Source organism: Thunnus thynnus, chromosome 10 (assembly GCF_963924715.1).
Source record: "Thunnus thynnus chromosome 10, fThuThy2.1, whole genome shotgun sequence".
Lineage (NCBI taxonomy): Eukaryota > Metazoa > Chordata > Actinopteri > Scombriformes > Scombridae > Thunnus > Thunnus thynnus.
The window spans coordinates 1,099,005-1,112,899 of record NC_089526.1 but is presented as its reverse complement, the minus strand read 5'-3'; the positions used below and the strand labels follow the sequence as shown (position 1 = coordinate 1,112,899).

General features: G+C 41.8%; 2 protein-coding genes across 2 annotated transcripts; both read right to left on the bottom strand.

The window, feature by feature from the left end:
* Positions 1-2,932: 2,932 nt before the first annotated feature.
* On the bottom strand, positions 2,933-4,784 carry LOC137190735 (uncharacterized). The gene is made up of 2 exons (XM_067600301.1): positions 4,454-4,784; positions 2,933-4,259 (listed from the first exon to the last, which is right to left on the bottom strand). Exon 2 carries the CDS (start codon positions 3,568-3,570, stop codon positions 3,172-3,174), a length of 399 nt encoding a protein of 132 aa, XP_067456402.1. The 5' UTR covers positions 3,571-4,259; positions 4,454-4,784; the 3' UTR covers positions 2,933-3,171.
* Positions 4,785-4,933: 149 nt separating this feature from the next.
* siglec15l (sialic acid binding Ig-like lectin 15, like) lies at positions 4,934-11,783 on the bottom strand. The gene is made up of 9 exons (XM_067600300.1): positions 11,687-11,783; positions 10,122-10,499; positions 8,714-9,067; positions 8,042-8,071; positions 7,892-7,935; positions 6,489-6,582; positions 5,854-5,901; positions 5,350-5,389; positions 4,934-5,186 (listed from the first exon to the last, which is right to left on the bottom strand). Exons 1-8 carry the CDS (start codon positions 11,727-11,729, stop codon positions 5,355-5,357), a joined length of 1,026 nt encoding a protein of 341 aa, XP_067456401.1. The 5' UTR covers positions 11,730-11,783; the 3' UTR covers positions 4,934-5,186; positions 5,350-5,354.
* Between the last annotated feature and the right edge of the window lie 2,112 nt (positions 11,784-13,895).

Here is a 13,895-nt window from a genome sequence, read left to right as displayed (position 1 = left end):
CCTCTGACTTTTCCTCCAGCGCCACCATCTGGTCACTGTGAGCATGTTAGCACCGAGCCTCCAGGATCAGCGTCGGGATGTGAAGCCAGTTTGACATAGTGGCCAAACGCTGTAATTAATTACAGCTTCCTGTCACGTGATGCACACAGGCCCAAAAAGCATTTTCCCCACTTACACAATCACTGGAAAAGGAGCAGCTGTAAAACGGTGAATTAATGTTTTTGAATGAAATGACTTCTGTCCAATAATAACATTTAGAAAGTCCAAAAGAGCCACAAGATCAAATTATTGTTTCTCATTCAAGTGAACGAGGAGCCAACAGGAAGTCAGCCGACTCGGCCAGCAGAAGTCTCTACTGAGCATGCTCTGTAGGCCCAACAATCAGGAAGCATGAGGACACCCCCCGGACACCTGGCGGGCTGTTTGGCTTCATGCATCACTGAGCGACTTTCATAGGAATGAACGGGCGCCATCTTTTAATGCGGCATCCAGCTCTGCTTAATACATCATGCATGTTTAGCTGACCTGCTGCACACCGACTGACAGAGTCTACGCTACGCTAGCTTAGCATTTAATTGGAACTGATTATTTGGTATTTTACCGATGGAACCCAAACTGTATTTTATCAATAATTACTGCCAGAACTGTCTCATTTTATCCAGGAACAATCCTTGGAAATAATTAAGAAAGTGTTACCCACTGTCAATGTGAGCATGTTAGCATTTAGCTCAAGTGTGCAGCCTCTTAGCGCAGCCTTGCAGAGCTGCTAGCATAGCCAAGAACATAAACCTCTCTGTCCAGACGTCAAGAAGACAACGTACTTGGTTGTTAGTCCAGATCTGATCTAACCTGACGCACCAGATAGTTTGTTACACAGAACCATCTTTACCCTGCGAGGCAGCGAGAGTCCTCACAGGACGCTAGTTCAGACCTCGATTCATTCTCCGGCTAACTGCTAGCTGCTAGTAACTGTTGATTCACTCATCATCGTCCCAGCATGCAAAGTGCTCCTGGCTGCGGCAGCCGTTAAGCTCAAACCACGAACATATTGAACTGGATACTGGACTCAAACATGGCGCCCTGATCATTCTTGTGAAAGTTGCTCCGTGACACATTGAGCCAAAAAAAACAGATTCCAGCTGTAAAGAAATTAGCCAGATGTTGCTCACGTTTCTTGATTGTTGGGCCCACGGAGCATGCTCAGTAGAGACTTCCTGTTCCATTTACTGTTTTACAGCCACTCCAGTGATTGTTTGTGGGGAAAAATGCTCATATGATGGACAGGAAGTTTAACTTACACTGTTTGGCCAGTATGCCAAACTGGTTTTTCATGTCCCAGTGCTGATACTGGGGCTTTAGCTCATGCTTGCAGCCTTGTAGTCGGTCATATGGAAGTCGGATTACGTTCCCACTACACACGTACTAACACCACTTCCTCTAAAGGCTCTGCGCTGCTGTTTTGATGCAACTGCTGTGTTCAGATCTGCCCAAACAGTCACAGCGAGCAGAAAAACCACCAGCATCTCTGTGGTTGAGAGAAGGTCAGCGTTATCAGACGTCTTCATATCTCTCTGGAAGGTTTTTGAACACGTCTGGGGGGGTTTTTTTTGCTTGTATTTACTGATTAAATCCTATCGGAGCATCTGTTGGTTCCTCTGAAATACAGTGAGTCATCATGCTACATCATGCATGCTGAATATTTGGCCTAAAAACTCTCATTAATAATTCAACCTGCAGCCTCAGAAACACTAAACCTCAAGGAGGAGAAGCAGCAAAAACACAGAATCCCTTAAAAAGAAGAAAAATCATTGTTTGATAAGTGATTAACTGATCAATCAGATTCTCTTCTGTCTTCAGTTTCATTATAAACTGAATATTTGGGGGTTTTTTGGGGCTGGATTTGTCTTCTTGAAGGTCTCATGTAGTTGTTGAACAATAAACAAGTGAAAGTTCATCTTTGCTTTCTTTATCTCAGAACGTGTTAGGCAGCAGCAGCAGCAGGCCTCTTTCTTTAACAGCTTAATATGTTGCCATGGAGACGTAACAACAGACGTTTCACACTTTGAACCACATCCGCTGGCCACAAAGTGGTTAAACACACACACCAACGGATACACACAAACCCACACACACAGCAGGAACTGAAGCCTGAAATCTTTCAGCAGCTTCTGGACTGAAAGTTGAAGTGGAGCTGGACTGAACCTGTCGGATCAAAACGACCAGCAAACACGCAGGCAGGGAGTTTAAAACCAGTCTGAGGTTCAGCAGGTTGAGACGCAGCGAGCTGCAGCCAAGCCTCGGCTGCACCGCAGGCCGCCGCCATCACCAAACCACACGGACTTTTTCCTGTTTTCTAAAATGCTCTATTTGAGGCAGGTTTTACAAAACATGAGAGGCAGCTTCCCGGAGACACGGCCCGCTGCTGAGTTAGACACAATCTGATTGGCCGAGTTCAACCTCAAAGGGAGGAAGACCAGAAAAAAAAAAAAACAACAACAAAAAAAAAGACAGATTTTGGGTGAAGAAGCCTGAATGTGATGTTTTCCCAGAGTTCTGTCTCTCAGGCAAACATTCAAAAACTGCTTTCTTTGATTTGATTGGTGGACTCTGACCCCTGACTACAGCAGTAAGCAGCTTCCCCCTACTGGAAACAACATATATAACATGGCCAAAAGTTTGTGGACAGCTGGATTGTCCAACCAAAATGTGTGGAAATATACTGGTACTGGTTCTTCTGGTCTCAGGCTCTCCACCATTGAGCAGCTACATGGTTTCTGCACGTTCACCGAGTTCAATTTAAGACTTTTTAACACCACATAGAATGTAATTTAACACCTGTTTCACCATCATACTGGTCAAAGCACATTGTGAAAATATGATGGATGATCAGCAGTAGGGGAAGAAGTTTGGAGATCTATTAATTCAGAAGAAGAAGAAGAAGAAGAATGCCTTTATTGTCACTGCACATTTCCAGTACAACAAACCGCTCATCAAGGTATAAATAAATAAATATATAATAGAAAGTATAATAGAAAAAGTATAAAAGTAAAAGTTGCAGCAGAGTTTATAATGTTGCACTTGTAATTTGTAAACAACAGATATTATATGTGGACATTTACAACAGTTACTGCACATGAACATGTAAACATGAACATGTAAACAGCTGAGCAGTCAGCGATGTGGGGGCTGATGGTTCTGGAGGGTGATGGTTCTGGGGGCTGATGGCTCTGGGGGCTGATGGTTCTGGGGGCTGATGGTTCTGGAGGGTGATGGTTCTGGGGGCTGATGGTTCTGGAGGCTGATGGTTCTGGGGGCTGATGGTTCTGGAGGCTGATGGTTCTGGGGGCTGATGGTTCTGGAGGCTGATGGTTCTAGAGGCTGATGGTTCTGGGGGCTGATGGTTCTGGGGGCTGATGGTTCTGGAGGCTGATGGTTCTGGGGGCTGATGGTTCTGGAGGCTGATGGTTCTGGGGGCTGATGGTTCTGGGGGCTGATGGTTCTGGGGGCTGATGGTTCTGGAGGGTGTGTTTGTGCCGGCTCTGCGGAGGCTGTGTGATGTGAAGATGTCATCCAGGCAGGGAGTGGCTGATTAATTCCTGTTCAGTGTTAATGACCGTCTGGAGATCCGTCTGTCGTACCGCGCTGTGATGCAGAGTGTTAGTATCTCTGTCTGGAGCTGTGGTAGGAAGGCACAACAGCTGCATGGAAGGTTTGTTTTCATGCTGCGTTTCAGTGGTGTTGGTCGTCCGTGTGAGTGTGTCTGGAAACTGATGTTCAGAGAGGAACGGGCCTCACGGTGTCGTCCATTCTCAGTTCCAGGTTGTTTGTAAAAGTATCAATAACACAGTATTTGATTTGATTTATTGAAGAGGACAGTGTGCAGTATTAAGCATAAATGATGCACCAGAGTTAGCTTGAAGCTAATTTGCATCTGTAGTCCAACAGCACAACAGTCTGGAAGGTTTTGAAGAACCTCTGTCTCCTCACGGCAGCGTTTAGACACACAGTGGCGTCAGCAGCAGGTTTTGTGAGAGAGACACTGGACCTGTCAAGGTTTCCACAGCCCGGTAGTGGACATCATGCCTGGTGTTAACAGAGTTTAGTCTGTTAAGGGGCTCAGAGAGTTGCTGCACCAGAGGAGTCGCAGACACACTCAGGCACAAATCAGCATCAACGTTCTGCAGCGCTCCAGGGGTCACTGGTCCAGGATGAACATCTCTGGAGAGCAGCATCAGCATGAAGAGGAGACCTGCTGTTCTCTGAAACGAGGTGGCAGATGACCGAAACACTGGATCAGTGATTCACTCTGGATGAAATACTTAAACACAATATCATACAAAAGCAAAGTGTTTTACAGAGTGAAGAATAAAGACACAACATGAACACAAAACTAATAAAAGTTAAATTAAACATCTTCAGCTTATTTGTAAGAGAAGAACATGTTGGTGCAAACCTCAGTTCAGCAGGATGTTCCAGGTGTTTCCAGTGAATGATGGGAAACATTTGTCCTGTCAGCTGATTGATGAACTGGGAGCTGCTGGGAAATCTGATCTGGAGTCAGACCAGTCAGTGGATGTGAGTCCAGTAAGCAGGTTCAACATATCCAGGATGTCTTCTGGTTCTCTGGCTTCACTGAGCCGGATGTCGTCCGTCCAGAACCAGAACTAACAACCAGCTCAGTCAAATGTTTATAGAGAAAACAATTAATCAATTAATCACTAATGAACGTAATCATTAGCTGCAGTCCTACATCCTTTAGTGGCTGTTCTGCAGCTTTCAGTTGTATCACATGATCTTCATCAGCAGATGTCATGAAGCTGTAGTTTGTCTTCATGACCCAAAGTTTAATATTTACAATGTAAAACTGCTGATAGAAAGTGTTTGTGTAGGTTTTTATTTTTAGTTATAAATGACAACTTATATAAATAAAATGATCAGTGTATAATATACTTTTATTTATTTTACATAAAAAGTACAAACTACATATATAAAACTGTCCTTGAAGGCTTCCTGTTCCTATCTGATATTATAACAGGAAGTCCATCAAGTGAGTCATTTTTCCAACAAAACAGCAAAAAAACAAAAACAAACTCTCCGTATCTATAAAAGCTGCTTTCATATGAAAACTATAATAACATGAAAAGTCCTGCAGACAACAGTTGATGTTGAAATATTCTCTGTTGTTCCTGAAACAGGAAAGAATCATCAGTCACCTCTTTTAGTCATAGTATTGTCATATATATATATATATATATATATATATATATATATATATATATATATATATATATATATATATATATATATGTCATATATCATATGAATGGATTATTCAGATGTTTTTCACACCTCGCTCACTGCTGGACGTTCACAGGAGAGTAGATGACGTCTGAAAGGAGAAAGTTTCATATTCTGGTTTTATTATTGACCCTTTGACCTCTGAATCCTTATTCAGATATAAACGTATCACATGTACTGTGTGTTACTACTATATGACATCATCAAGCTTCTCAGAGCAGGAAATCACTGCTTACTGGTCAAAAATCCTCAGAGCGACACGTTGTTGCTTCTAATTTTAGGACGAGAAGTAAAAGCATCAGATTTCTAAAGTTTCTAAAGTCTCTGCTGATATTATGATTCTGTTATGTATTTTAATTTACTCAACGGGTTACATTTATCTTTTAAGCCATGTGAGAGTCTTTGTTTAGAGTCTACGGAGGCTGGACGGTGTGTAGAGAACTACAACACGTCATCAAAGTCATCCTCAGAGCAGGAAGTTTTGTTTTTAGTGCTAAACTAACGTTCAGGTCTGATGGACGTCCTGTCAGGACCCTCCAGGTAGATGAAACTCACCTTTGTCCTCATGAGACTGTGTGGAGCTTTTAAAACTGGCATGTTGAGCTGTAAAAGGAAAACAAGCTCCGGTTAGAACTGAAGCTCTGCCGGCTGCTGCTCATTACTCAACATGTTTTTTTTGGAGAAAATGAGTCAGCTGCTTTGAATATTGTGTAACAGTGAAGAAGAAACCTGAAGAAACCCAGTAACATGCTGGGAGGATCACTGGTTGTCTGTCAGCTCACATCCAATCAAATCTACTGTCAGTTTATCAGGTTGACTGTGTTAAACTTACACATGCTGTAAAGTTGCTCATTCATATATCGTTTCATATATTTCATCCATGAAAAACACCAAAACTACAGCCTCCAAAATAAATGCCAACAAAAACTGAACATTATAATCTTTATGGCAGCAATGACTGGTTTATCTGTGTTGCACTTGCAGAAATAATTAAAGTTATATTGAAATAAACTGAGTTGAACTGAATGAAACATGAATCAAAGGCTTCTAGTCTCACATTTCTTCATAAACTATTTAGTTGGGTAGTTTCTAGAGGAGCTGCCAGGTTGTTTTTTTTAGTATCTTACAGCTCGTTCAGGTCGGTCACGTCCACAGTTTCTATCAAACTTGTAACAGCTGAGAGGACTCACAGGAAGTGGAGCAGTGCAGCGTGACGTCGCAGTAAACAGGCTGAGACTCAACATCGCCATCTGCTGGTCGATGATTCTCCACTTCAGGAACAACATGAGAAGAGACAGAAGACAGATTACAGCTGAGTTTGTTTGTTGTTGTCTCCTCTCTGAGAAGCTCTGTCTCATTGTTGGACGAGTTGATCCAGTTTAACAGGACTGAACCACACAGAGAGGAAAACTCTGATGTTTCACTGCAGCTGTGGAGAGTTTGACTCAATCTGGAACCAAAACTCATTGATGCAAAGTGAAGATTCAGGTTTAAAAACAGTCTCAGGGTTCTGGTTCTGAGCATGCTCAGTCACTGGGACGATTAATGGAACGGATCCATCGTTAGTGTTATTAATTACATCTGTGTTTCACCTGCTTTAACAAGTCAAAATGTCTGCCGTGAACAAACCATGGATGTATTATAAGATACCGATTCAGTCCTGTAGGAACTGCTCGCCTGGCGCTTACCCCAAAAAAGTATCTAGCTTCCGCCCCACTGAATATGCGCAGTAGTGTTTCCCCCGCTGGCCCCGCCCACAAGCTCCCGCTCGGCCCATAGACTTTACATTATGATGACGTCACCCATTTTTAAATCGCTTTTCTCGGCTCGAGGAAAGTTTTACAAACATAAAACCTCCGTGGATCAAAAGTTCATAATAGAAAGAGTCATAGCTGACGTTTGCAGTTCGAGGTGTCCTGTCAACAGTTTTACAACAGCCAGTGACCACTGGGGAAGAGCGGCGGCGGCGGCGGCGGCGGCGGCGGGTTCCAGCTCTTATTATACATCCATGACACAAACTCAGTCCTCATGAAGTGTGTTTCCATCCACATGTTTTAGTGCAGATTTTCAAATTGAAAAATTGAAAAGTTGAAGTATTTGTTTTAAAAGAAAGTGTTTTTAGTGGCTTTTTTTATCATATTGTGGATTTAAATCTTTTTTCTTAAGTTGAAGTTTGTTTCTGGGATCAGTGAAGAACAGTCGAGGTGAGTTTTGTTCACATTTTCAGTTTAAACATAAAACAACCAGAACATGAAAAACAATCTCCAAATGTTTTGACGCTTGTCAGCAGCTGAGTGGATAAACGATGACATCATGAATCATGTGACTGAAGAGCTGAAAACATCAGATCTGTGTGGAGCGATGATGAGGAGGAGACTGTAACCTTCCTCACATCGATACATGAAACTAACAGAAACGTCATATTTCCATCATGTTTCCACATGATTTTCTATCGTTTGAGCTTCGACTGCTGCTGTTTTGATGACGTCACCTCGTCATGTTTCTTCTTCTTCTGCGACGGTTTAATGACAAACATTCACTACATTTCCTTTCAGCCAGTTTGTGGAAATTCAGTTAAAGAGGTCGACTCACCTACTTCAATGTTTTCATAAACAGGAGAAACATCTGAGGCTCCAGCTGAGGAGAAACACACAACAACTCCATTAATCTGCTCATTTCACAATAAAAGCGACATTTTTGAAGTTCATGACACAGTTTGAGGAGTTTGGAGAGAAAAACAAACCACATGTTTCCTCTTTGAGCAGGTTTCCTCCTGTAAAATGGGAACAAGATAAGAGAGAAGAGGTGAAAGGTTATCGTCTGTCTTTTGTCGTCACTCTTCCAACATGGCGGCGTTGCCTTTTAAAACTTTTACACACAGTGATCTGACACCCGTATCAGTGTTTTCACACTCAGGAGGCCATAAACATTTATAACAACAAAACATCGGACTTTAACGCGAGAGTTCACTGTTCACTGGTCTGGGGTCTGCCAGCCAATAGGAAGAGAGTAAAGTCTCCAGACGTTAGCAAACGTTTCTCTGCTCAAGACTTTAAGTAGATTGATGTTTTTTTTGTCATGTAAAAAAACATCTGGATATTATTTCCTGTAGCGTGTTGTTTGCTACTATGAGCCAGTTTTACTAAAAGCTGATTCTCTGGTGTTTCAAGATGTGAAGAATCGACAACTTGAAACAAGTAGTTTATGTTCTGTTCTCTCTTTGTGTCGTCAGTATGAGCAGCTGATATTTAGGCCATTGAGGTTATGAAAGGTTTTACATTGTCAGATTGAGAGTGAGAGTTTTGGACGGCACAGACGGACGGATGTGGTCCTTACAGAGCTGTCAGATCAGAAAATAAAACATGTTTTGTTGTTTATTTTTAGGACTTGCTGGGTTCTTGAATCAGCAGCTCACCTCTGTGTTTCAGGCGGTAAATGATGAATCCTGTCAGCAGCAGCAGCAGCAGCACGACGAGGCTACAGACAGTCAGACTTATCAGCAGAGTGTTACTGTGTGGAAACCGCCGCTCCGCCGCGCCCAGCGCGCTCTCCGCCCTGCAGGTGATCACCCGCTGATCCTCCTCCGGGTACGGGACGGAGCTCATCCGCCGGTACTGGCCGGACTCAGAGGTCTGGACCTGATCTGCTGGCAGAGGTGTGGAGGCTGACAGCCAGGTGATGCTGGGGGTTGGGTGGCCCTCCACCTCACACTGCAGCCTGCGGGTGGCGCCGTCCTCCATCACAGAGAGGCTCAGGATCTGCGGCTTCGCTGGGACAAAAGCATCATGGAGAAAAAGATACAACTCAGGATTTTAAAATCTGTGAAATCATTTATTTTTTATGTTTTAAAGTCTTTTTGTTTTGTTTTGTTTCCCACAGAAATGACAGTTTCTGCTGTTTTATTCATAAATTATGATCCACAGTTCAATCTGGAATTAATTCTGGTATTTGAGAAGTTGACATTTGGAGTAAAGAAGGAGAAAAAGAAGTGAAATCCTGCTACTATAGTTTGTTTACGTAGCCTCCAGAGCCGGAGGAAGCTTCCTGAAGCTGACCAATCAGAACAGAGTGGGCTCATCAGGAGGCGGGGCTTAAAGAGACAGGAGCTAAAATGGCCTGTTTCAGACAGAGGCTGAACTGAGGGGCTGCATAAAGGACCAGTAGAAGATAAATAAGGAGTTTTTAACTGGAAATCATGCAAAGATATTCCAGTAGACTATATAAATATAGAGGCTGGACATGTGCAGAATATGTCGTCTTTAAACTGATGAGAGTCTTTGGGCTTGTTGGAAATGTTCTTAAAGGCTGATAAAAACATAAATATCAAATAAACAGAGTTATTAGATTGTTTTGTGTTTATTTAGCATCCTTATCTGGACAAAATACTGTTGAGTAACATCATGTTTGTGTATTTAATTCAGTGTGTTGATGCCGTTTTTGTGATATTGTCTTTGCGTTTTTGCTAACGCACCTGATAGAATATTGGGATGTACAGACATCACTTTGTGACGTATTTAAAGGATAAAATGACCAAGAATCACTGTGAGACAAAGATAAACATGTGGAAACGGAGATGCTGATGACGTCAGTAGGTTCAAAGGTTCAGTGCAGAGCTCCAGTCCTAACCAACCGAAACACAGGAAGTAAATATCCACAAAACACAGGAAGTAAATATCCACAAAACACAGGAAGTAAATATCCACAAAACACAGGAAGTAAATATCCACAAAACACAGGAAGTAAATATCCACAAAACACAGGAAGTAAATATCCACAAAACACAGACAAAAACAACATCCAACTATATCCCACAATAAACTCACCTGTAACGTTCAGATGTGTCGGTTTTTGGAAAGCTTCCGCCCGCTGGTCCAGCTCCACTCGGCAGTAATAAGCACCGTTATCGGTCAGCTGCACCGTCCGGATGAGGAGCGACAGCGCCCCCTGCCGAGGGTCTCCATCCAGGTGAAATCTTAGCCCTGACCCTGAACAGTTTCCGAGTCCTTCCATGGAGTTGTTTTTAACTGAACATTGGAAAAATGGCTGACTGTCTGACTCTCTGGCCAACCATTTAACTGTGATGGTCCCTGAGTAGTCCTGCTGTCCGGGATGAGTGAAGGAGCAGCTGAGGACGGCGTCTTCTCCTCTTGACACGCTGACCTCCAGAGAGACGAACATGTCCCAGGAGACTGAGAGAGAACCTGAACATCACAACAAAGAGCTCATGGTCATGTTTGGAGTTTAGGCCGATCAGGGCACACATGTGATATTCTTTCCTGTTATAATACATCCATGTTCACACTGTTTAATAACACCGATGTGAAGAATTTTACTTTTTAACTGAGTTTGACCAACTTTTGCTGATAAATTTGTCCAGAAGTTCATTGAAATCGACTGAAATACTGTTTTCAACTAAAAAATGTTTTCACCTACAAATGACCAAAACCTCACTGACTGCTCTGCGCTGCATTAAACCTCAACTAAAGCTGCAGCCAAAGTGTTACGATCGACCTCGACGGATCACTACGGCCTTCGAGACGAGCGTCACGTGACCGACAGACACAGCCGTCTACTTGTACTGCAGTGAAGTTTCAGTTCCTCCAGGACTATTTTTATGTTGCTGGATTTATCTGAATTGCTGAATTTTTATAGAACTCAAAATACATTAAACATCAGCACTGACGTGTAATTGTTTCTGTGATCTGCAGGATGGTAGTGATCATATGTGACTCTTCATTGGTAATAGTTTTTTTTTAAAAATCACATTATTTTCCTTTGATTGCAGTTTTTCCCAATTCCCACAATTTTACCACAAAAAAAAGAGACATAAAACATCACAAATTGTATCACAAGTTTTGAGAGAAGCTTCTGGAGGGACTGAAGTTTGAATATCAGCAGAATTTCTTTGTTCTTTCACGTCTGTGAGGTTTCGACAAACTGCGATTTAAACGATGCAAAAATCAAGAGAGAGACAGACAAAATATGACATTATATCAATAATCACAATAATATACAGTTGTAGACATTAACCTCAGACCTCCAGCAGCTCTACTCAGGATATCCAATGAAATATGAGAGGTGTGATGTTTAACGGACAGGAAGGCTCTGATGAAAGATGCTACTGGGTTGCATTATGGGAAATGTAGGATCCAGTGTTTATGGAGTTTGATCCATACTAGGAACTAAAAATCAGGATATGGGAAATGAAATACTAAATAAGTGGAATAGCCCTTTAAATTCCTTTAAGTTCTACTTGTTGCCTTTAAAGTGGAGCAGACCGTCTTTTAGTTGTTAGTCTGTAGTTTGAAAAGCTTATAAATCTAAATAAGCAGCTTTAATATAGTCTAAAGGATCCTCCCTTCACCCGCAGTAGAATAAATCATCTTACCTGTGATGATCACAGACACAATAAGAAGGAAAAACTGAGACATCCTCCAGCTGATCGGCCACAAGCAGCAACACTTCAAATATGGACAAAAATAAACCGTAACGTGCCTCCAGATTCAGGAAGTGTTGTGAAATGTGTCATATGAAACTATGAGCCACGTTCAAAGGCAGAAAAAGAGAAGGAACACACAGTTGTACTGTTTGTTCTACACGTTTTTATTGTAGGTTTTATGTATTTTATCACGTGTGTGTTTAAAGTCTCACTCAGTGACGGAAAGTAACTAAGTATATTTCCCAATGGAGTATTTTTACTTTGTTATATCTGACTGGTTTCACTGGTTTCACTCACTGCAAGACAAAGTAAAGTTTGAATAATACAAAAATGTTGATTTAAACTTTATCTGTTTTACTGTTTTTCTTAAATGCAGACAAACCGGTTTCCTGATAATAAATAAGAAATGAAGGAAATAGAAACAGATTAATGGAAAAAAAACAAAAAACTGATGTGACTGATATTTCTGGAAGCACTGGGTCACACTGAAATGAATCACAAACAAACACACACACACATCCTGGTTGTTTCTCCAGCAGTCTCATCATGGACGTCCGGCTGGTCTGCAGCTTTCTGAGTCTGCTGTTGTCTGCTACAGGAGGTGAGCTGATGAACACACTCAGAAACACTCAGAAACACTCAGAAATACACTCAGAAACACACTCAGAAACACACTCAGACACACACTCAGACACACACTCAGAAATACTCAGACACACACTCAGAAACACTCAGAAACACTCAGAAACACTCAGAAACACACTCAGAAGCACTCAGAAACACACTCAGAAACACACTCAGACACACACTCAGACACACACTCAGAAACACTCAGAAACACACTCAGAAGCACTCAGAAACACACTCAGAAACACACTCAGAAACACTCAGAAACACACTCAGAAGCACTCAGAAACACACTCAGAAGCACTCAGAAACACACTCAGAAACACACTCAGAAACACACTCAGAAACACTCAGAAACACACTCAGAAACACTCAGAAACACACTCAGAAGCACTCAGAAACACACTCAAAAACACACTCAGAAACAAACCCAGAAACACTCAGAAACACATTCAGAAACACTCAGAAATACACTCAGAAACACTCAGAAACACACCCGGAAACACTCAGAAACACACCCGGAAACACTCAGAAACACACTCAGAAACACTCAAAAACACACTCAGAAACACACCCGGAAACACTCAGAAACACACTCAGAAACACTCAAAAACACACTCAGAAACACACTCAGAAACACTCAAAAACACACTCAGAAACACACTCAGAAACACTCAGAAACACACTCAGAAACACACCCAGAAACACTCAGAAACACACTCAGAAACACACTCAGACACACACTCAGAAACACACTCAGACACACAATCAAAAACACACTCAGAAACACTCAGAAACACACCGGGAAACACTCAGAAACACACTCAGAAACACACAGAAACACACTCAGACACACACTCAGAAACACACTCAGAAACACTCAGAAACACACTCAGAAACACACAGAAACACACTCAGACACACACTCAGAAACACACTCAGAAACACTCAGAAACACACTCAGAAACACACAGAAACACACTCAGACACACACTCAGAAACACACTCAGAAACACTCAGAAACACACTCAGAAACACTCAGAAACACACTCAGAAACACACAGAAACACACTCAGACACACACCCGGAAACACACTCAGAAACACTCAGAAACACACTCAGAAACACTTAGAAACACACTCAGAAACATGATCTTTTATCATTAAAGTTGTGATAGGATTGTATTTTATGTTCCTGTAATTGTTGTGTGACAGACGTGGTTGACAGAAAGGCTTCACTAGTTCAATTTCTTTACTTTAAGTTAAGTGTAGCATTAATAATCAGCATGTAAACGTTTAATAAATGGATTATAAGACTATGATGCAGCTGTCAGCAGATATAAGTGTTTATTAATGGCAAGGCTAGTTTATTTGTGTACATATAAAAACAATTAAAAAGTGTTAAATTTGGAAATAAAAAGAAGCTAAAAAGGGAATAAGACAGATAAAACAAGAGAATAAAAGTAACGGTGCAGTGTAAAATATTAACCCTTAATGTGGTTTAATGAAAGGCGGCAGAAAAGTCTTCAGCT

Excerpts from the sequence above, each read along its gene's own strand:
- LOC137190735 (XM_067600301.1), bottom strand. The coding sequence starts at position 3,570 with ATGACATCTTCACATCACACAGCCTCCGCAGAGCCGGCACAAACACAC.
- siglec15l (XM_067600300.1), bottom strand. The coding sequence starts at position 11,729 with ATGTCTCAGTTTTTCCTTCTTATTGTGTCTGTGATCATCACAG. Across the intron at positions 9,068-10,121 it reads GACACATCTGAACGTTACAG|CGAAGCCGCAGATCCTGAGC; the intron begins GTGAGTTTATTG and ends CTTTTGTCCCAG. Across the intron at positions 7,936-8,041 it reads GCTCAAAGAGGAAACATGTG|CTGGAGCCTCAGATGTTTCT; the intron begins GTTTGTTTTTCT and ends GTTTCTCCTCAG.